General features: G+C 39.3%; 1 protein-coding gene across 1 annotated transcript in view; it reads right to left on the bottom strand.

Moving 5' to 3' along the window:
* The window catches only part of LOC140380623 (CUB and sushi domain-containing protein 1-like), a 357,895-nt gene that overhangs the window by 54,333 nt on the left and 280,668 nt on the right, over positions 1–22,894 (bottom strand). Inside the window, exons 25-34 of the mRNA XM_072464482.1 lie at positions 22,006–22,162; positions 20,836–21,027; positions 17,386–17,512; positions 16,831–17,042; positions 15,714–15,905; positions 13,460–13,598; positions 11,515–11,702; positions 10,577–10,771; positions 2,756–2,872; positions 2,525–2,638 (exon numbers count right to left, since the gene is read on the bottom strand). Of these exons, the coding sequence (XP_072320583.1) occupies positions 2,525–2,638; positions 2,756–2,872; positions 10,577–10,771; positions 11,515–11,702; positions 13,460–13,598; positions 15,714–15,905; positions 16,831–17,042; positions 17,386–17,512; positions 20,836–21,027; positions 22,006–22,162 (1,633 nt within the window). The remainder of the gene's footprint in view (positions 1–2,524; positions 2,639–2,755; positions 2,873–10,576; positions 10,772–11,514; positions 11,703–13,459; positions 13,599–15,713; positions 15,906–16,830; positions 17,043–17,385; positions 17,513–20,835; positions 21,028–22,005; positions 22,163–22,894) is intronic.

Here is a 22,894-nt window from a genome sequence, read left to right as displayed (position 1 = left end):
AAACGCACTTATCGGTTATTCCAGTTACCAAGCTATTTCCATCCTATTACCATGCTAAATCTGAGCTGTAAAAAAATTAAAACATTTTCTGAAAGTGTTCCCAAAGTGTGTTTTTTGCTTGTCCGTCTCATTTATTTTTATCGGACTGTCTTGAAAAATGTAGGCCTAGCAAAGACAACTATATTTTGTGTGGTTATGATCAGTTATTACATGTCAAGGGCTGGATAAGCTTAGGCCTCTCCACACTCCAGAACATGTGGATTTTTACTTTCATGTATAATGTTGCAATATAGTAACGGTAATGGAAGGATGGAATGGAATTGAACAATGGCAAAAAAATAAATAAATGAAATGGATGGCAATACTTTATGTTAGAATGTATGTTAAAGACAACTTTTTACTTGAATTTGAATTAAAACACAAGTGAACCAGAGCTCTACAGAAGGGGCCCTACAACAGTAAGAGCCAGCACTCCCCAGCACCAATAATATGTGAGTGCGCACACAGAGAGGCGACCCAAGTAACGATGATGAATGAGGGGAACATGGCCTGGTGTGGCTGACATTTAGAGCCATCATTAGCTGCATCAGAATGAGCGTGCGTGTGTTGGTATGCAGCCCTGTGTGTTAATATGTTTGCGCCAGGATAATCAGTCATTCAGCTTGAACAATGTGCTACAATGCTTTTTGTCTGTCTCTGAGCATGTGTATTCAGTGTGTGTGTGTGTGTGTGTGTGTGTGTAGGGCAGCGTAATGAGGCAGATAACATTATTTAGCACAACTTGCAGTGTTTGAGCCAAAAGAGGCATATCAGACCCAAATTAACATTAAAAATAAGTCGCCCATTCAAGCTTCTTTCCTTTGAACCAACATAGATGGATACTGCTGGGGAGGAAAGAAAATTGCATCATGTTGAGCTTCATTAAGTGGAGCACTACATCCACCCACTTCTTAAGTAGAACAATGACCCATGACCATTTAAGGAATAGAAAAGTTTTTTTTTTTTTTCCAAAATACAACTGAATCTTTTTCTCCAACACTTTTGATTATGACCAACTCATGATTTTGTATTAGTAGATAATGATAATTGTAATGCATTAGTCTCATGTAGTGCTTTTCCAGATGCTCAAAATCTGTTAATTAGGATTAATAGAGGGAGAAAGCGCAGTATAATGGTAATTTAATTGTAGTTTACAAAATATTTTGAAATGGCACTATTTTCTCACTGTATTTATTAACGCTTTATTGCTGATTAAAATGTGGAAGTTATTCTCAACTCTACATAACATATCAGGAAATGTCCAATCATCTATTTCACACAATGATGTTTTAAAAGCACTAAATCACAAAAATAACATTTGATTGGTTGATGCCTAATTATCTTTATTAAAGTGCACACTTTTCCACTGCGTAAACAGAGCCAAGCAGGGGAAATGTGATAAAAGCTCTGTGTGCAGTAGTAAAAAATATCCAGCGTGAACTCCAGAGGGATTCCCCTGCAGCATGCCCTCTGGCCACAGCAGATAAGAGAAGAACACAACACTCCACGGCTATAAGAGCACATTTTGCCTGCAACTATGCTAATCAATAATTTCTTCCGTTGTCTTTACTCCACCTATTTCACAATCTCTGTTCATAACAACTGCATTGCGCGTATCCCAGTGAGGTTTCAGTCCATCACCAGCAAGTTTGATGATGGTTGTGTAATGTTACATAATACAGAGTCTATAGTATGGACAAGTGCTACAAGTCATTGTAGACATTTTCAAATTTCCCCTCGAATATACATTTCCGACAGCAAACCCGAACATTATTCATTCATTAGTTAATAATTTATTTTATATAGCGCCTTTCACAAGTGCTTTTAAGTTCTTCTATGCATATAAATTGCACTGACAGATATTACATTCAATTCTATAGATGCTTCAAACTTTTATGAAGAAATACTAAATTCTAAATTCTGGAACGAAAGCAACACACAAGGCAAGTTGAGTTTGTGTGTGCTGTGCACTAAACATGCAAAATGAAAAGCACCTGGCTTTTCCTGCAGATTGTCAACAGATTGCTCTTAGTGATTTGCCCTTTATAAGACTTGAAAAGAGCAAAATATGTGCATTTTAAAATGAGAAATTAAAGTCATTATAATGAGAAAGTCGTTAAAATGTGAAACTTCTTATTATCAACAAAAAAGCTGGAAAATAATGTTTACACCACACTGGCAGTTCTACGTTTCCGTAATATATTACATACCTAGACTATTGTATTTTCCATTCACCAATAGAAAAGCAAATTCAAAACTGTTAGCATTTAGGTCTGATGTTAGCTAATCATTGAAAATGTGTTGTGATCTACTTCCTTTTTGCCCCCAGTTGATGGTATAGTTTACTAAAGGGTCTACTTACAAAGGTAAAAGATTTTATTCATCATTTTCAGACTCAAAAGGTATATTTTGTTTTAAATTGTTAATCGCTATGGTAACGGTTCTATTTTCTCATCGTTCTGAAACCTATAAATAGTAAACTTACCAGAATGTGATCCAGCCAGAGAACTGAGCAGCCGAGCATTTTCATTGGCTCCGTCAAACAGCTCCACAGAGTCATTCATCGCCGTCTGAAAAACCGCAAACTGTCCAAAAACCACTGGGGACAGAGGCAGAAAGGCATACACATGCTTTTTAGAAAATTATACCCATTATTTACTATACTTCCATCATATAACATCCACAGCATAATTGTGTTGTGTGTAATTGTACTCACCAAACTGTGTAGACACAGTGATGTAATAGGAGCATGTTTGTCTGGTTGTGTAGTTCAGAGGGTAATTAGGAGACAGCACTACCCCTTCTGATCCACTGTACTGCCCTCCACATGGGGCTGGAGGAAGAAAAGAATGTTAAAAAGAAAACTACTTCGTTCCCATCGTGCTTAATTATCTCATATCTTGCGGATATAATTAGCATCAGCTGTATCTATACAAGACTCATACAAAAGATAGACACTCGAGTACTTATTTTATGTACAATATATATATATATATATATATATATATATATATAATTGTATTAATTGGGAAAATTATTGGCATGAACGGACCACCTACTTGCCCCAAAGGAGAAATATACAAGTTTGATGCTAAAGGAAAAATATTTCTATTGAGACAGTCAGACATCAGACTCCACCAGAAAAGCTAGTGCCCCTTTAGTCTATGGCTTTACGACATTTGCATACTATTGCAGACATAAGAAAATGATTGCAGCTTCTTCATAGTAGATCCTTTTGACAACATGCCAGCAGGAAAAACTCTCCTGAATTAATTTATGTGCGGCGAGCTGCAGCGCAGTGTGGGATCTTCTGTATCAGCGCTGTGCAATTTCTAAAAGCCTATTAATCCCCACTACCATTACAAGACCCACAAGAAGCAGCGAGAACACAGGCCTGATCCATCCTCCGGCTCCCAAGAGGGTTATGAGCCTTATGTGTGGGCGTGAACACATTCATACTGCGGACTACAACAAGCAAGGTCAATGAAAAAAGAGTAAGCCGTGGTGTCCCTGAGTGCAATGAGTGTCAGAGGTGTGGAGTGGTAGTAACACATCTGTCAGAGCCAAACACACCAGCGGGCCTCATCACCTATGCTCACCTCACTATCCCTTCAATGTAATTTTACTGCACAAGTAGTAAAACATGAGTTGAATTAAACTAAAAAAAACTCTTCCCACAATTACAACTACTGCCTCTACATTGGTGATTTTGATTTAAACTTGTCCTGTTTTACTTTTTTACAACATTTTGTAAACACGTTTGCCAAGAGAGAGAACATTTTGTAGAGGAATGACATTGACATTCTGACATCCATTTACACGATCAAGACTCTGTGCGCAGTGGGGCAGGATTTTTTGAGCAAAGAAAACGTTAACAGTCCTGCAGAGCTTGGTATTAAGGACTCAAAAAATGTACCCTCATAAAACTGGCCACTTAAAAGAGGGCCCTGTGTGTTGTGTGTTGAATAATGTAGCTCTTGTGGACCATTCTACAAGTTGAACAAATAATAGTCCTTTGGCTTCATTCCCACTTTAAATTATAACGACATCTAGTTCATCCTTTACCCACTTTAGCCACTGTGTTCAATTCTGGAGTCGCTTTACCTTCTCTAAAGTTTCTAGTACAGTGTAGTTCCTTAAATATCTGCCTTTTCCACCGCTCCTGACAGTGGACTTTTACAGTGATTTGACTTTTTTTTGTAATAAAGGCTCTCTGTGCGGCTGAATTCAAAGCCTCAGGTCTCGTGGTCTTGACTTGCTCTGCCTACAATCTCCCAGCGGCAGCGCTATAGGCTCAAGTGTCAGAATTCTCAAAAGTATTCGTATACGTGCTTTGATCAGTCACGCACACCCACACACTAACATGCAAACACAGAGACACACACACAATTAGGTGCAGCAAATGCAAGTCACAGTCTTACACATACTGTATATATAAACCTGCTTTGATCATCCATACACACTTTTGTAGTCCTACCTCTAACTGTCTGTGTTTCATTTAATATTTTCTCAAACATAGATGGGTTACTAAGATGAAAACAGTTTCTCAGTTGTCTCAAACTTTCAGCTGAAGCTTTTCCAAAGACTGAGCGCAAAGAGTAAACTGTGAGGAACACATTAATGCTAAACTATTTTGCCCTGAATTTTAATCTAGTTGGTTTGTGTAATACATTTTCTGTGTCCCTCAATCGTCCAGACAGCCATGGCATAGTCCATTCATGGAAAAAGAAGGTTGAATTCCATAAACTGGACAAAAGAGTGAATGCATCAATCATTCAAGCTCTGATAAGGGACCATCTCATCTGTCCGAAGGGAAGCGCTAACAACACTGAAACGCTAGCTCTTTACAGGTAGGTAACTTAGGTAGGTTAAAATTGTCACCTGAATTGTCATTCATAGCTGTGGCAAGTAACAAAGCAGATTGTTCAGGTATCTGTATTTTAAAATGTCTTGTTTTACTTTATATACACTTTACTTTACATGTTTTGTCCCTTTCACCTCCACGTAGGCCCCCCTTACTTTTTTTCCTTTCACTTCTACATTTTTGATTTCGCTGTGTGGACTCACTCATTAAAAGATTCATTTCCATCCAGTGTTGCATTTTTATTTTTCGCCAGTTGATCTTGTATTGATGATGTGAGAGAGTGACCACTGCACAAAGCCTTCTCCAGCTCAAACACTCTCACTGGGGTTCACATCTGTAGACTACTTCTTACATGTTTTCTCTGCTTGATGCCAATGATTTGACCCTTCTCAAACTGACATCTTTTCCATGACCACGGGATTTGTCTTTCCACATGGTTGTTTCATAAATGAGAAGCCACTCACTGCATCAGTCTGGTTTAAATACCGTGTTGCAGCTGAAAGATCATCACCTGCAGCAGTTATCCAGTAGGAGGAGAGGACCTACTGTATTTGATTAGTTAAATCCGAGCAGTGAATAGATTGATATAGGTTGATCGGACCTTTAACTGCAGCGTTTTAAGAACTGGGACAGAGGGAAAAGAGAGAGAATGTGTTCAACCGCGGTGTTGCTGACCACATGTGTGAGATGTGTGAGACAGGGACAAGAGAATGAATAGGGCATTAGGCTCTTCCTGGCTCCTGATGAAATCTTTGTGGCAGGAACACATCAGTCAGAATACTACTATACTAATACTTAATTTGTACTTTTACTCAAGTATATTAATTTCAGCCCTACAACTGTAGAATTGTCTTTTCTGACCACATGCGAAAACGGTTGTCCAATTGATCATTACAATTTGTGAAACATTAATAAGATGGGCATGTGCAAAAAACGTCCCAAATGATTACCTGATCTGATTGTATACGCGTACAGTTGCAGGGTCAAATTGCCAGAACATGTAACCGCCATTCACTGTAGCCACATTTTCTCTGTGTTACGCTTCAATCGTATACTTGAGGAAAAATGTTGAATGGAGGTTATGTACTTTCGTTTACACTGCTTTCCAGGGTCACAATAATGCTACTTTTAGCCCCACCACAGAAATCACAAACGCCTGAGTAACACTAATAGACTCAATAAACTGGAAATGTTGTGAGGGTGGAGCTTTATTCGTTCCAAAATAACTATTCTTCTTCTTCCCTCCCGTCCGTTTGTTCTGCAATAGACTGTTACTGCCAGGCTGCTCCAATGAGAAACACCGAAAATCTTATTCTCTTTCTCATGGTACAATCTTCATCTCACTTGTAAAACTGTACAGGAACATGTAAATATGGAAATGGAACAATATTTTGATGTCAATACGTAAACGATCTTGTTTATACACAAGATCGAATTAAATATCAGTATCAGTAAATATCAGTAATATCAGTATCATAACTGAATATAACACAAGTTTAGTTTAGTTGATAAGAAACTGATTTACTGTGTTATATTCAATTATGATACTGATATTTAATTTAGTTTCATTCATCCTTATTTGTTTCCTTCTGCTGGTCGATTGCATGTCTTTAACAACAATAATTTCTGCTTGGAGAAGAATAAGTCATTCTGATTCTCAATGTAGGATATTCTGTCATTTTTTACAATCCAAGAACTGCTAATAAAGAAGGCATCTCTTACTAAGAATATTATATCAAATATGCCTCATATGTCATTTAATATACAGTAGAATACTTTGAGTAATTAATCAAACAGGTTGAACATATCACATGACTTTGTGGGAATTTCATGGTTTTAGGGCTAGTTATAATATAAATAAATTCCTAAAGATATTTGTGTACCTCCACAGAGTATCACAGGCTCCACTGCTGTACGTATGTGTGTTTTAAGTGCGTGCGTGCCTCTAGGCGGCCCTCGGTAATAGCTACGTCTCTGTGCCTTTTATGCACACACAACCCTATCAACAGTCACAGAGAATTCCGTCTTCCTCGCACCAGCTCTTAGTTACCATGGAAACCAATAAAAGAGCGGTCTGAGATAGTGAACGCTTGTGAGGGAGCAAGAGAGGCAAAGTAAGTCGAAGAGAGAACTATCAGGTAAAATATATAGTAAATCACAGACAGAAAGAGAAGGTAGGAGGTCCAGGAGACAGGAGTAGTTACAGGCGAGAGGGTGCGGCGAGGGGACGAGGGGAATGAAAAGGAAAAAAGAGCAGACGGAGTGTAAAGTGGAGATGTATTATTTAAAGGGGTCTCACCTTGTCTAATGAGTTTGGTCTAAAAGCCTCAGGAGCTGCCCAAAGTCAGACAGACAGACAGACAGACAGACAGTGCTACGCCAAAAATCCCCCGCCCCCTTGAACTGTGTGGGGCGAAGAATCCAATATAGCGCCTCTGAAGACTGACACCGAGATGTGTGATTCATCAGCGTAATGACGGCTGCTGACATGTCAAGGCGTATATTCATGTATCATACAAGTGAAATTAGTCTAAATGTGAAAATACATTTTTGAAAGGAAGGGTTAATAGGCCATTGCACAATATTAAGTCTGTATTTCAAGGCAACTAAAAATGTGAATTAGCACTTAACATTTTATACATGCTGATCCGTTTGCATAAGAATGCGCTTAAATGGCCTATATATTTTTATCTTATATTATATCATTAGATAGAAAAATATTTGGGTGACGTTGGTTTGTTATGTATCCTTTGTAGTACGTAAACAAAGCATGCATTTAAAAAAAAATCTCATCCATTTGTATTTTTATTATTCCTAAATGAAAACCTCTTCATAGATTTTAGGTTAGAACATACAAATGTGGAAGATGCTGTACCTATTGTCTAGATAAATGGTGCCATTATCCTGAAAGAAACTGGTTGAACCCAACCTGAAAAAATGATGAGAGTATTTAACAGCTATTGTTGCTGCCTGTGCAATTATCCAATCTTCTACCACTCTTCCAGCCACACTGCCATTCGACTGTCTCTCAAACTTTATGCACAAGTTCTAAACCTTTTGAATGCTTAACACATTCAAAGCGGGTGTTAGTTTAAATTCTTCCCTTGTCTCATCACCTTTCTCTGTAACTTATTTGAATTTTCTCCCCACGTGGCACCGGGTCAGGGCTCTTTTACTTTGGAGATCACACACAGATGCACAGTCACATAAAGCCCAGAATGGCAGTTTGGCAGGTGTCGCTTTCTTGGCTCTCGGAGCTGTCAATCAAAGCGACAGTTCAGCCTCCCAATTGTTGACAGCCTGTCTCGGATGCACAGTGCACATCCGCCACAGAGGCTCACAGATACGCACTAATGCTGGGGAATTACAGGCCATGGACTATCAGTCTCACACAAGGCTGCAGTTATGGAACTGTATGACATTTTGGCTTTTTTCCCTAAGTACAACTGAGAGCTACTGACTTGGTAACAACAAAAAAAAGCAAAATACAATAAAATGTGGTATGCACTGTCCCAATGTAAATGAAAAGAGCCCCCTAGTTAATTCCCTTCCATGCATCTACATTTTGTGTATTTAGTCTGTTTTAATTAAATTTAGAAACACTTTATTTTTATGAATTTCCTAAGCCCTTTACAAACAAGACACACATGTGATCTCCAGGTGTTGTCCCCAGCTCTTCTCCTGCTCTTTTCATTACATGCATACATTACATACATGCCTGTAAAGTCCGCAGAACTGTCGTGGGAGGAGGGAGAGGGAGCACAGCTCCACATTTGAGCCGGCTGAGGTCCGTCAGGTTGTGCATGTTTTATTTTATTCATAGTTAATATTTTCCATTATTACTCTTTGTTTCATGTTGCACCATATCGCTGAAGCAAGCTCCTAGTTTGTTAAGTTTGTTCACTGACAATGGCAATGGGCAATGAACCTTTCTTGATTCTGACTGTAGTTCATCTGGCCCAGAGCACAGATACAGTCAGCATCCAAGGGATTGCCAACCAACGGAAGGTTCACACACCTCTGTGGGGAAACAGTCCATTCAAAGTGCCAGTTCCACAAAGGAGATTCAATAAACCTGAGTTTAAGAGTTAACGCTGAGTTTTCTGCCTCAGTGGAAATAACCTTCATGTTTCACAAAACAGATTTGGAGGGAGTTTATCCATCTTGGGTTTTGCAGAGGACACAAAACTTAACACTTAATAGTATAAAGATACAAACAAAAATAACTCAGTGTCTTCCTCAACTGACCATGCCCCCCACAATGCTACGTTACCATATCTATACAGTATCTAGGAAAGGTGGGTTTGAATATATATATAGTTTAAATTCTTCCCTTGTCCGTCAAATGTGGCATATACTAAGGTGATGCGCTGTCCCCACTGCTGTTCTGCATGGGTCTGAACCCCCTCAGCCAAATAATCAACAAGACTGGCTATGGATACCGACTCAGGAATGGGGCCACCATCAGTCACCTCCTCTACATGGATGACATCAAGCTGTATGCTAAGAGCGAGCAGGACATTGACTCCCTGATCCACACCACCAGGATCTACAGCTCAGATATCGGAATGTCATTCAGACTAGAGAAGTGTGGGCGGATGGTGACTAAAAGAGGGAAGGTAGTCCACACAGAGGGGGTCTCACTCCCAGATGGAACAATAGCAGACATTGAGGACAGTTACAAGTACCTAGGAATCCCACAGGCAAATGGCAACCTCGAAGAGGTAACCAGGAAATACCTACAACGAGTGAGGCAAGTCCTCAGAAGCCAGCTCAATGGTAAGAAAAAATCCCGGGCTATAAACAGCTACGTGCCAGTGATCCGATACCCTGCAGGAATAATCAGTTGGCCAAAGGTGGATACAGACCACAGATTTTAAGACACGAAAGCTCCTGACCATGCATGGAGGGTTCCATCCCAAATCCAGCATCCTGAGACTGTACACTAGCCGTAAGGAAGGAGGCTGAGGACTAGTGAGCGTAAGAGCCACTATCCAGGACAAAACGTCCAAGATCCATAAGTACATCAGGGACAAGGCTCCTACAGATGACGTGCTCAGTGAATGTCTCTGAGGAATAGAGGATGATGAGGTGCTGGAGGGAGCATCATGGGAGGACAAGCCCCTACATGAGATGTACCACCGGAACATAACTGAAGTGGCTGATATCATGAAATCCTACCAATGGTTAGAAAGAGCCGGTCTGAAGGACAGCACAGAGGCCCTGATCATGGCAGCACAGGAGCAGGCCCTGAACACCAGATCAATAGAGGCCCAGAGCTACCACACCAGACAAGACCCAAGGTGTAGGCTGTGCAAAGGGGGCCCTGAGACCATCCCACACATAACTGCAGGGTGCAAGATGCTGGCAGGGACAGCATACATGGAGCGCCAAACCAGGTGCTGGCATAGTGTACAGAAACATATGTGCAGAGTATGGGCTGGAGACCCCAAGGTCAAAGTGGGAAACACCTCCAAAGATGGTGGAGAACGACCGAGCCAAGGTCCTCTGGGACTTCCAGATACAGACAGACCGAATGGTAATGGACATAGTGGTGGTATATATATATATATATATATATATATATATATATATATATATATAAGTTTATCATATTCCTCAAGACAAATGCGTATATCGAATTACATTAATTACTTCAACAACAACCTTTACCTTTACATGATGGCAGTGGCTTGTCCCAAATTGGTTTTCCATCGGGCCCCATAGTGCAGGTGATAGTGTCTCCGCCCACTGTGTTGTAGCCATGGTGACACTGGTAGGACACCTGAGATCCCAGTTTAAAGTCATATCCGGTTCGACTGGCGTTCATTATGTTCCCAGGGTCAAAACAGGCCTCTCTCGGTTTTTCTGTGCACAAAGGAGACTATTTATATGTGACATTTTACATGTAACCACATATTTTGTGTTTTTTAGACAATTAGCATTCAGGTACAACCCCTAAAAGTGAAATTATGATTCAATGGGGGATGACGCAATCAAAATGTGCCTCGTATCTTTACAACTTGGCACTGATCCAGCTTGTTTGCTATTCAGTGATCAGCCAATGAGAATGAGATATTGGGCTTGACAGACACAGAGCGTGAGATTTGGTGAGACATAACGAGAATGAAAGAGCGGGAGGGCAGGATGGGAGTGAATGAAGGAGATGATTAAGGTTGTATTTTAATTAGAAATATGGCAGATGGAAGCCAGCAAATCAATGACAAAAGGACAGAGATGTGTAAGTTACTGAGAGGCCGACAGACAAATGCTAAATGTACTTTTAAGAGCTTTTAACCATGTCATAATGATTAAAGATGTATTTAGAGTGATTTGAGCGTTTTGAGTGATGTTTATTCTCCTGCAGTCAAGACACACATCAGTTTTAGGCACAAATAAAAATATAATAATTTTGTCACTATTGTGAACTGCGGCTATCAATATACCATATGTTTAAATAACATATTTTGAGATGATTCAGATTTTCGGCTAAATCCATTCAGTTTAAAACAGAGCACATCCCAGAGAGACAGAGCGATTATTTTTGTACTTAATATATGTACTTAGAAATTGCCTGTTTAGTCAGGATAAAATGTGAAATGTTGAATTACCTCTGAATTCGATGGCGAACCCGGACATGCCCAGCGAAGCATCTGACCTGAACGCCAGGAAGAGACTGTTGCTGCTGCTCTCAATGCGATCTGGGGCCTGGTTGCCTTGGAGACTTGCAAGCAAAGGTCCATTAGAGTCCTCACCTTCGTAGATGTGCAGAAAGTCATAACTGGGCTCCATGTTAAAACTGTGGGCATAAAAATGGCAAAAATGGCATTTCAACTTTCATGAGCTCTATTTGAGATCCAATAATCTCAGTGCACAATGCAAATATACAATTGAATACTAAATAAACTACTTAAAAATATGTAATTAGAATTGCTCATCAGTTTATAATTTAGATTAGCAAGAAATAATATCAACATTCAAGCTATACGGTCTATGCTTGAGTATTTGCACTTTATTTGGCAATAAAGTAAAGCGACCTTATATCCTCCAACCTCTAGCAGTGAATGTTCAAAGTGTAGTGTGAGCTCATTGTAGTTCCTTGTACTGGCTTCTTTTTAAAGTTTTCCACTCTGACACATCCTCCTCGTCTCTCTTTACAAATATGATGACACCCAGTCCTCCCGAGGCTATAGTATGAAAGCACACCTCCAGACAGGCTTCCTACAGAGTGTTTGCTTTGATAGAGGTGATGTTAGCCTAGTCTCCGACTTGTCATAAAGTCCACCTATATATAGTACCTGCATATATATATATATATATAAATAGATAGAGAGCGAGAGCAAGAGAGAGAGAGAGAGGTGGTAAATAACATACAAGTTGAATATATAAGTACATTCACAGGAATACAGTTAACAATGATATGCAAAATATGTAATTCATCTGTATCTCGTTCCATAAACATTTAGTGACTTACTGATTTACTTCCTGGTAGTAAAGTGTGGAAAAGTGTAAAACATCCACCCATCCGTTTGACAGTTCATAGAAGACATATTGACATTCTTAGTCTTCACTAATCTCAGGGTTTACATCATGGGCCACAAAGCAATAATCGTCACTGAGTCAAAATGGATGAAGTGGATTTTACATCTAGCTTATGCCAGCACCCACTGCTGAAATACACTTGTCAAACACTGATTATAAAAACATGAAACATAAAAGCATAAAATGAAGTATAAGACATTTTAAAGCTCAGTGGTTCAGAACAGGCTTATCTATGCATGAGCTTTGTGTTTCCAAACATAAAGCTGATCCATGTTAATACTGTCTGCAAAAATGACATGTTCAGGGTTTAAATATTGAAGCTGTGACAGACTTAAGACTGGGCAGAGGTATAAGAGCCAATAATGTCCAGTCAATTCAGACAGAATTATTCAAATCTAAACGTCATCCATCATTGAAAGCTTTCAAATTATGGTTTAGAATACATAATTTAAAGTGAATCAAGTTTGTTTTGCTTTAATTAAAGGGTGAGCAGTCAGCACAATGTAATTATAAAACAAATGCATATTATATATTTGATATCATGTGAAAACTGGGATGATCCATTCAAATGTTGTCATATGTATACTTATGTTTTCACCTCTGTGAGTGTGTGAACAATTAGAATAATAACATTGACTTTCTCACTCTTTTCATTATATCTTTAGCAGTTAAGACTTTGAACTGAAGAGAAACAATTGACCACTAAGATGTCCGCCAAATCTATATTCAATTACGAGCCCTTACTAAGTTTATCTGAGTCATTGCCAAATGTACTTTTGTCAGGTCGAACTTTTATATTAACCTTTGACAAATTTGAAGCTTTGTCCACTTTGGCAGAAAATGAGAGGCTGCAGTCATCAGAATTGGCAGACCAAAAAACATAATATCCCTGGCCAAAGCTGATATTTTTATAATGCTAAATTAAGCATGAATCATTAAAATGGCAGATTTTACATATCTACAGTGAAATGAGATGCCAAATTTGCACTGGTGAAAATGTGTGTGTAGTCAAACCTTTTAAAGATTAATGCTATGACAAAATCCGGGTTGACTTGTATTCTCCAGTCGCACTCCTTTCCCGCTGGATAGGGCTGGGGGTAGTTAGGAGACAGGATAACTCCGGATGGACCGCTGACATTACCTCCACAGGTAGCTGAAGACAGGCAGAAAAAAAGAGAGGGACGGGAAGAAATAATAGGCTGATGTAAAATGAGAATGACCCTTGACGGACCACTTTGATGAGCCCCACTGCTGCAAAGGCAGCAGCACAGCATAAGCATTAGTAAGACAGTGCTGGCGAATTAGCCCTGATGGACAGCTAATATTACATCCACAGGTAGCGACCAGGGTTAAAAGTGCAAAACAGAATCAGGGTTACCTGGTAGATTTAGTTACCAAGTATTAGACTAGGGGGTAATTAACAGTGAACCACTCCTGGCGGTCCCGTTATCTCACAACAAATTAGAGTGCAGAGGTGCAATAACAGGGAAGGGGTGCTGGTATTGAGCATACAGCTGCAGTTGTAATTTAGGGACACAAAGGCTGAATTTCAAACATAAAAAGGCATTTAGTGGCGTCCATGTGGGTGTGAATGGATTACCAACAGTGAAAGAGACAAAACAAAGGCATTAACATGCTCACACACTTGTGCAGTGCTAGATCCCGAAATGATCAAAGTCTGGATCTGTACATTTGAGTTTTTGTGGTGCAAAACGGGACGTTACAAATCATGGGGAAATGACGGTTTCAGGGCTATCGCAAATGGACAACTTGACAACAATGATGGAAAGCGTATGATATAAATTGTAGTGGAGACATGGAAGCTTTATTTCTTGCAACATGTTCACCTTTTGTTAACATGTTGAGAAGTTATTGAATACATGAAAATTCAGAATTAGGGCTTCAATGATTAATAGACTAAATTGAGTAATGTGTTTACAAAAAAGCTTCGATTATTATTTTATTGCCTCATTTTAATTCAAAACACGTGGATCTGTGGGCGCTCGGAGCGCACGGAATGATTGTAGCGCTTTTGTTTTACACAGAGCTTGTTCCGCACGGACCTGCAGCAACTAAAGCACAACAGGGGAGAGGGCGGTGTGATGCTAATGCTGCAAAATGCAGTTACAGCTCAAAACACCAGGCATCACTGGTCTCACTCACCATTATATTTTACAAGTTTCTTAAAATGAATTCATGGCTTCTGTAACTGTCCACAAACAGTCTAGTGACAAGTTAATTAGTCCTTTATCTATATTCTTTATATACAAATAGAACAGTTTGGACTGGTGAAGTGAAATATTTCAGTTTTGGAGACGTAATTATGTGAAAACATGTTATTTTATTATTTGTGTATTACTATGAACTATAACGTTTATTTAAAAAAAATATGTATATGCTTTTAAATGGTTTACGGAATGTACAACAAAAATTGAACCATTACTGATTAATTGAATTACTCGATTACTAAAATAATCAATAGAAGATTATTATTACTATTCAGAAGATTAATTTTGAGTAACTGCATTCTGATACAGTTCTTCTTTCATTTCGTGCTACTTGCTCTTGCAAATTAGATTCCTAACTGCACGATAAAGTGAGAAAAATGGAAAACATTGCTCGTGTGGTGAGCGCATGTGTGATTTTCCATTCTCTGAACAGTGATAAATAAAAGCATAACAATGAGACCAACATAAAACTGTTTTCAATCCTTTGTTATATTTTTTACACTGTAATATTATGCACCTCAACATGAACGTAATCCAAATTCAGTACTCTGATTGGACCATGTAGTAGACTCCATTACAAAACACAGACAAATAAACCAATGAATAAAATCTCTGTTAAACCAATTATGAAAACAAGCAAGACAAATAAAATAGTTTTGAGGAATAAATAAGACTAATTAAAGTTATGAGGTAGAAAATAAATTGGGCAAAAGCAGCTTGGAGTGGGATGTGGAAGCTCACTGAGGCACACGCAGCAGGTGGGCTAAATGGTGGTGATAATAGTAAAAAAGAGTGCAAACAATTTTGATATTTTCCATCTGATTTAATAAAGGATATGCTGTTTCCTGGAGTGCAACTAACTGACTTTCAGCTTCCAGCTCTCATATACTTGTAACTCATTTAAACTAATTGCAGAAAAAGAAGGTCACATAATTTGTACTGAGGTAATTTAAATATGACCGCTCACTTACAAATGGCAAGGTAAATTTCAGACAGCGCATAATATTATAAATCCAATAGGGTGCAGAAGGTTCCCATACCTATGCATGTGGGTGGGTCTGGTTTCCAGTAGAAGCGGTTGTCCATGCGTACACATGTAATGGTGTCTTGTCCCTGCAGCTGGTATCCAGGATCACACTGAAATGTCATGCTGTCTCCAGGCTCTCGGCTGTCCCCATATCGAGAGCCGTTCACTGGGACGCCTGGGTCATTACAGGTGGAGGCGGTGTTGGCTACAGAGAAAACAAAAAAACAAACAAAAGACAAGATTACTATTATTTAAACAGAATTCAGCACTTTAGTCATTTAAAATACATCATCTTTTCTGTCCATCTTCATGCAGTCCAATGTTTGTAGTCATTTGTTAAGTTTTCTTTGTATTTTTTTGTCTTTGTTAAATTTGTTAAAAAGTAATTTGGATGGAAATAGCTTTTTGATAAGATAAATCAATGGTGGCAAAAATGGGCATATGAATAAAAGGGGAAAATGTAATTGCATCATCCCTTTCAATAAATCCCTAAATGGCTTTAAAGAAGACATGCTGTGCCTGGAAGTATTCCCTGTGCTTTAGTATATCAAGGCAGGGGGAAATTTAATTCCATAGTGATGGAATAAGGCTGCTTTCACTACCATGTTAACTCCAACAAATATTTATTGTCATTAATGTGGGCTGCGCTGTCTAAATATTTATGGATAGAAGCACCTTGTTATAAAATCTCCAGTCGACTAACTGTGTTGCCTGGGAGTGTGATTGATTTTTGTTCCTTCGCAGTAACTTGGCCACTGGTTCAAACAGCACAGTGGCAGAGACATTTTAGGGTCCAGTGGCTCAAACAGAAAAGGCTATTCCTTAGAAAGACAGGTTTAACTCTTGAAGCTCCATTCCCAAAAACGACTGCTGCCAACTAGGACTTAAAAATGTGAATTATCCTGACATGCCTTGTTTCTCTTATCCTGTTTCTCAACAACAATCAAGTTAGTTGATACCTGGAAGCAATAATTGTTCAGTGATTTAATAATTCCTGTAAAGCTCCACAGATTTGACCCATGTGCTAGAAGATCACCAGTTTCCGTACAGCTCTAGATATCATTTCCACGACTCCCCAAGCACTCAAAGCTTTCCAATGTTCTAGTTTCTGTAGTTGCATCAATACTTACTAGAGAACTGTATGGAGAAGCCTTGCTTGCTGATGAAATAGTCGGAGTCAAACTGCAGAGTGAGGATGTTGAATGTGGAGTGGATGTCTTCAGGTAAGGCAGGACCGGACCACTCTTTCAACAGGATCCCGCCATCGGATGTTCCAGATGGGCCGTCCCACACTCTCAGGATGTCATGTCCAATTTCAGTGTCAAAGACAATAAAATGAAGACTGGCAAAAAAAAGAGAAACAAAGCACATTAACAAGAGAACAAACTGTAGCTGAAATTACACAGAAGCTCAATGCTCACAGACCTGACATAACGATTAATGTGGTGAGATCTTCAACACAGCAGTGGGTTTGACAGGGCGCATTTATCAATAAGTAATGAAAAAATAACACCTGACACTCAAAGTATAAATTAACTCCACCGTTCTCAATATTCTAATTCAACTCGCTGTTATATGCTGTGTTGATGAATTTGAAACATTAAAAAGTAATTCTTATAGTTTTGTATGTCGGCCAATGCGCCATAGGTGAGCAGGTGGAGTGGGTCATGCATCATAATGATTACCTGATGGTTTTGCCTAAGTCCGCCTCTATAGTCCAGGTACAGTGCAGGTTGTTGTCATAGGGGGCAGGGTATCCCGGGGAGAGGATGCGACCAGACACCGCGCCTGCGATGTGACCCCCGCACTCAGCTACAAGGACACAACATAGGGCATTAGCTGCACAGTATGGATCTATAGCGTCACCAATGCACCAATTCTGCATCCACATAAGACAAACTTTTAATATTACATATGTATTACTGTATGTCAAAAGACAATGTGTCATTCACAAAAACACTGCCATTGTCAAAACAACACAATAGCACAATGTTTTATAATTATTCATGCAAATATTTCTCTGTTTTAGCAAAAAGTGTCTCTCTGTGGACACAAAGTTTGCCATTGTGGGCAACATGTAGCTGCTATATTTTTTTGGCAAATGCCTAAAGGTGTGAAGGTTGAGCTGTGGACTTGCTGAAATGCTAGAATCAATACATCAACCTTGAATTATAATTCACAGTGTCGGAATGCAAGATTAATTATAAAAGTTAGTGTCAGCGGGGTGAATCTTTCCATCGTGTCATAGCAGCTGCCCGCAGGTGCCTGGCACCTTGAACATCACAATATTACATTACAGCAATACACACTGTCCTTAAAAATGTCACAGTTTAGAAAAAAATCACTGTGAAATATAATTAAAAGCAAAAGTTGTTTGTTTGTCTAAAAGAGACCCAATAATACATAATAAAACAGTTGTTGTATTACCCAAGGCAATAAGCAATTTAATACAATTGGGAAAAAAGGAAAACATCAGCCCAAACCACAGAGACAAACAGAGTTAACTTGTGTATAATGCCAAGTTTGTTTACAGAGAGTTATCTGAACTTCTACTCCACCAATGCACAGTTTTGTCCACTTATTATTCAGTAAATAAATCAAACTATATTTTTGGTGGGCTCAATATTTATATTCTTCTTCTACTTTATAAGTTCTTGAACTTGTAGGGAATTTTGTTGTTATGTTTATCTTTATATTATTTGAGCCAGTGTTAGGTTTGGGCACTCTTCCTCCCTATTGTTAATAATAATATTTTGTCTGTTCAGTTTTTGTCTAATCTGTTTAGTTTTTTTAGATTGGCTCCCGGCCGCGGGTGCGCGCCCGGCAGCCTTTAAATGGAGACCGGATGGGCTCAGCGCACTCTCTCAACTCGGCTCCGCCCATCCCGCTACAGTCCCGCTTCGTTGACACACTCGGCTCGCCTGCTCCCAGCTGGCCCTCCTAGCAGTAGCACTAGCCTGTTTGTTTGGCCTGGTGGGACCGGTAGTCCCATTTTCGCTTTTGTTTGGGGCTAGATAGGATTTTTTTTGTCTGTAGTTAGAGGTGTCGGCACCGGCTTCAACGGCCCTATACGGGGCTGGCCCGGTGTCGCTCCTATTTTATTTCTGTTTGGCTGGCCCACCAGGTCCATCTTTCTTTTGACAACTTTGGGGTGATTTTTAGGGCACGGGGGTTTCGGGTTGTTGTTGTTGTTGTTGTTGTTGTTTTATGGCGGTTGGCATCCAATTGTTGCATTACCGCCAGACTTTATTCCTCAGACTTTTCGAGTTGGTATTCATTTTGGTGAAACCTTAATAAACTTGGTTAACCTTGTCTCGTCTCCGGTATCCTTTTGTAAATATGTTTAAACCTCCCTTCGAGGTCGTAACAGCCAGTCAAATAATGAACTTTGGTGACTCATTATTGATTATGTCTAAATCTGGTATATGTTTGCTGCAAAAAATATTCTGCATTAGGTTTAGCATAAAGTAGATTCAATATTATAGTTTATTTATTGTGATATTTTCTGTAGCAATATAACGCCCATTAAAACATGTTTTCATGACAGGCCTATTTATGACCACTGCAGACCAAAATCAGCAGTTTTGGAGTGTCTGGCCCTCTAACCATCAAGCTAACAGCAAGCTAAAATCCCCTCTAATGGATAATGGGCATTGTAATACTGCATATCCCACAAACAGGTGCAAATACTGTATAATACAACACTCTGTTCATTTCTCCTGTCAGGGGTCTTGCAGTTATGCCTGATGAGAGTATTCTTTGATGCAACTAAAATGAAGTTAGGAACACAAATATACAATTTGGCTGTGACTTGGAGAAAAGGATGGTATAGAAATAGCTGGAGGCACAGAATCTCCTCAATGCACTCCAGTGTAGTGATATGGGACTAAGTGAAGTAGACAGGCAAGACAAACACTTCACCGAGACAGACAAAGCAGCAGAAATACAAAGGTAGCTGCAGAGGTAGTTAGCCCTGGGCTCTGTCAGCTAGTATTCTCCAGGTTGTTGGCTTACCTTAAATACAGCCACGGCAGAGCACCTTCAAATTAATGACTACGACACACACGTATAGACACACACCTGTCCACACATCCGCCATACACCCACGGTTGTCAGTAGCAACCACACTTTCTCCGCTGAGAGTTCAGGTGTGCAACAGAAAAAATATCATAACATTTGACTGTGAAGTAGGAAAATCCATTCTAGCAGCTGCCTGCGTAGCCCAAAACAAGGTAGAAATACTTACAAGGCAAAAGTGATTTAATTTCTACATTATGCACAAGCCTGAAAATATTGATGTAGCCTAAAAAATATGGCCTTTCAAATTTGTATATTTGCTTAGGGGATTTCCAGGATTTCTGAGAACAATACAAATAAACAAATGTCAGGTTCATGCTTCACTGGTGGCTGCTGTATCAAAATAATGTAATGGCCAACTGCACACACAAAAGCTATAAACAAAAACACCTTTCACCACTCTGTAACAATAATAGAAAATTAAAATTCCCCGTACTCAAGCACCTGAATTGTTTGGCACACACCTCTCCAGCCTAATTATGAGCTGCCAACCTCCATCTAAAGTTAAAGCTGCCGGCTGGCAAGCATCTGCCTGGAAAATATTGAAAAATCTTACCATCAGGTAAATTAACTAGACTTTCTCGTAACAAAAAACTGTGATTTTCAAACACTGGTGTAAAAACAAGTGGTAATTACTTTTCTGAATTTCCCCTTTTTTGGGGTTAAATCAAGTATTTCTCTCCCAGTATTTATCTGGCTTAATCAAAAGTGTCAAATGTCTTCATTCATATAATACTATACAAGAGTAATATATAAATGAGCTTTTATAGTGATATCTATCTGTTGACCTGCTTTTCCACGACTTTAGAAAATAAACTCACAATCTTCAAACTGGAGCCAAAACAAAGCCTCCTCTCAAATGGCCTTCCCTGGGGCAGCTTGGTCAGTTCACTACGAGGGAAACAAGAGGGATAATGGGAAGCCTGAAAACACTTAGTGCCTGTAGCCATAACTGTCTCTGTGTAAGAGGGATAAAACCCACCGGTGAATAATTCAGTCCCACAACAGTGATTTATTCATGTGTCCTCAACATACAGTACATGTGTAGGTATACTAACCACTGCAGGAGGGAAGGGGCTTGTCCCAGACACGACGGTCTCCGCTCAGGCAGGTCAGCGTGCTGCTGCCATGGAGACTGTACCCAGGATTACAGGCGTACAGGACAAACGTGTTGGCATAGTGACCGTCATCCTGGATCTTGTATCCGTAGTTTGGGATTCCTGGCTCCTCGCAGCGGACTAGGTCAAAACCTGCAACGTAGAATATATTTGAGTAAGAGAAACATGGGCACTCAGTAGCCATCAGTAATCAATTTGGTATCACAATTTAAAAATAAAAAAGATTAGTATAATTTAGATTTTACGTTTAGACCAAACTATGTTAATAGTTCACAGTAAAGGATTTATTGTGAAGATGTTTTCTAGGGACTAAATATGGGCCCGAGCAGGTATTATTAAAACTCATAAAATAGGTAAAGCTAATCATTCAAGAACTTCAGGAAAGCTGTCTTGTGAAGAGTTCCTACAAGCTGTTGATACATCAAACACATATTTGAATCACATCACAAACAGATGCACCTCACTTCTGTCTACCTCTTTAGTTAATGCCTAGAACAGCTGTTTGAGTTCTTATGGCCCCCTTAAGAACACCTTTAAAACAGCTATTAAACCTGCTTTATTTTGTGACCCTTCTTAACAAACCAATGGTAGCTAAGCATCTTCAAGTTTCCTGCTTGAGTCTCCAGCCCACATAGTCGGCTCTCTTAAATGTGCTATATCTATTCATCATCGCGTCCACTGTGTCACCTTCTTGCCTTTAACGGCCCCCAGATTAATGACTGTCTAATACTTTATTTGACCAATAGCACATCCATCTTAGATTCATAAACCATCTCCACACTTCAGTCGGGCAACCCTGATGCCAGATGTGTCTCTCTTTCTCCTTCTTTAATCACCAGCAGATAAATGCTCTTTAAATTGACACTTTGACTTACACAACAGCTGTCTTCAAAACATATCTTTCAAGATGCATGCATGGTTAATGTAGAATGTCATTCTCTCTTCTGTCCAGTAATTTTAAATCAATTCCTCTCTAAAAATCAAATTATCTATATCAAAAGTTCAAAATTAATTGTAAAATTGACGGCAAGCAGTGTAATACATTTACTTTACATCTTATAGAAGTGTAAAATAAATCTTAAAATGTGACAGTTATGTAAGAGGACTTACTTGTGTATGTTAGGCGGAAGCCCATTTCAGTCCCAGATGCATTGCTGTTAAATTCCATCCATAAGTGATTGGACGTACTGTTGATGGCAAGGCCAACCATAGCATCCCGAGTGAAATTACCAAGGAGACGCGATGAGCTATTTTCTCCATCATACACCTGCAAGGAAGAGAAAATAACAGACAAGTATAATTAAAGGAACATGCATATTTCTACTACACTTTATAACTGGCTTTCCTAAACATGAAGTTATCATTTTCATTTTGGAATCCATTTTGGCCTGCGCTTCCCTCCATAGCAGGCGAGGAGAAGAAATTGGTGCTCAGAAGTAAAAAGCTCCTTATTACCGCACAGCTGCGTTATAAATATGAAGAGCTCATGCTTATAAGTGACAGAATGGGACATGTCCACAGATTGGTAGTGACAGGGCGGCAGGTGGCTCCAGCGGCAGAGAAAAAAAAGTCTGAGCCACTATTCTATCCCTTGGAGTTTTACAAGTCACTGCATTTGAGAGAAAGAGCTAAAAGAAGCCCTCCACATAATTGGACAATGTGTAGGAGGGGTATTTTTTTTTTAATGTGGCTTCTGCCTTTCAGAGCAGCGCTACCATATGCCCTGTGCATTCTCTTTGTTTTTATGTTTTTATTTTTTTAAATGAAAGAATATATAAAAACAAACACAGTGATAGAGAAACAGCAGAAAATCAGCAGACATCCAACAAATAAATGAAAAAAATAAATGAAAAAATAAAATCATGGCCTTGAGAACTCTAAAAGAACTGCATCCCATTTTGTCCAAAGTCTGTCAAATTTGTCAATTTTCTGGTCACCACTGGACATGAGCACCTTTGCATTTGGCACGTATAGTTCATTTCCTTGTCAGACTCGTTTC

This window comes from Eucyclogobius newberryi, unplaced genomic scaffold (assembly GCF_026437365.1).
Source record: "Eucyclogobius newberryi isolate DKJ021-1_F unplaced genomic scaffold, fEucNew1.0.hap1 SCAF_5, whole genome shotgun sequence".
Classification (NCBI taxonomy): Eukaryota; Metazoa; Chordata; class Actinopteri; order Gobiiformes; family Gobiidae; genus Eucyclogobius; species Eucyclogobius newberryi.
Note: the sequence above shows the minus strand (reverse complement) of the source record. Positions and strands in the feature narration are given on the sequence as shown.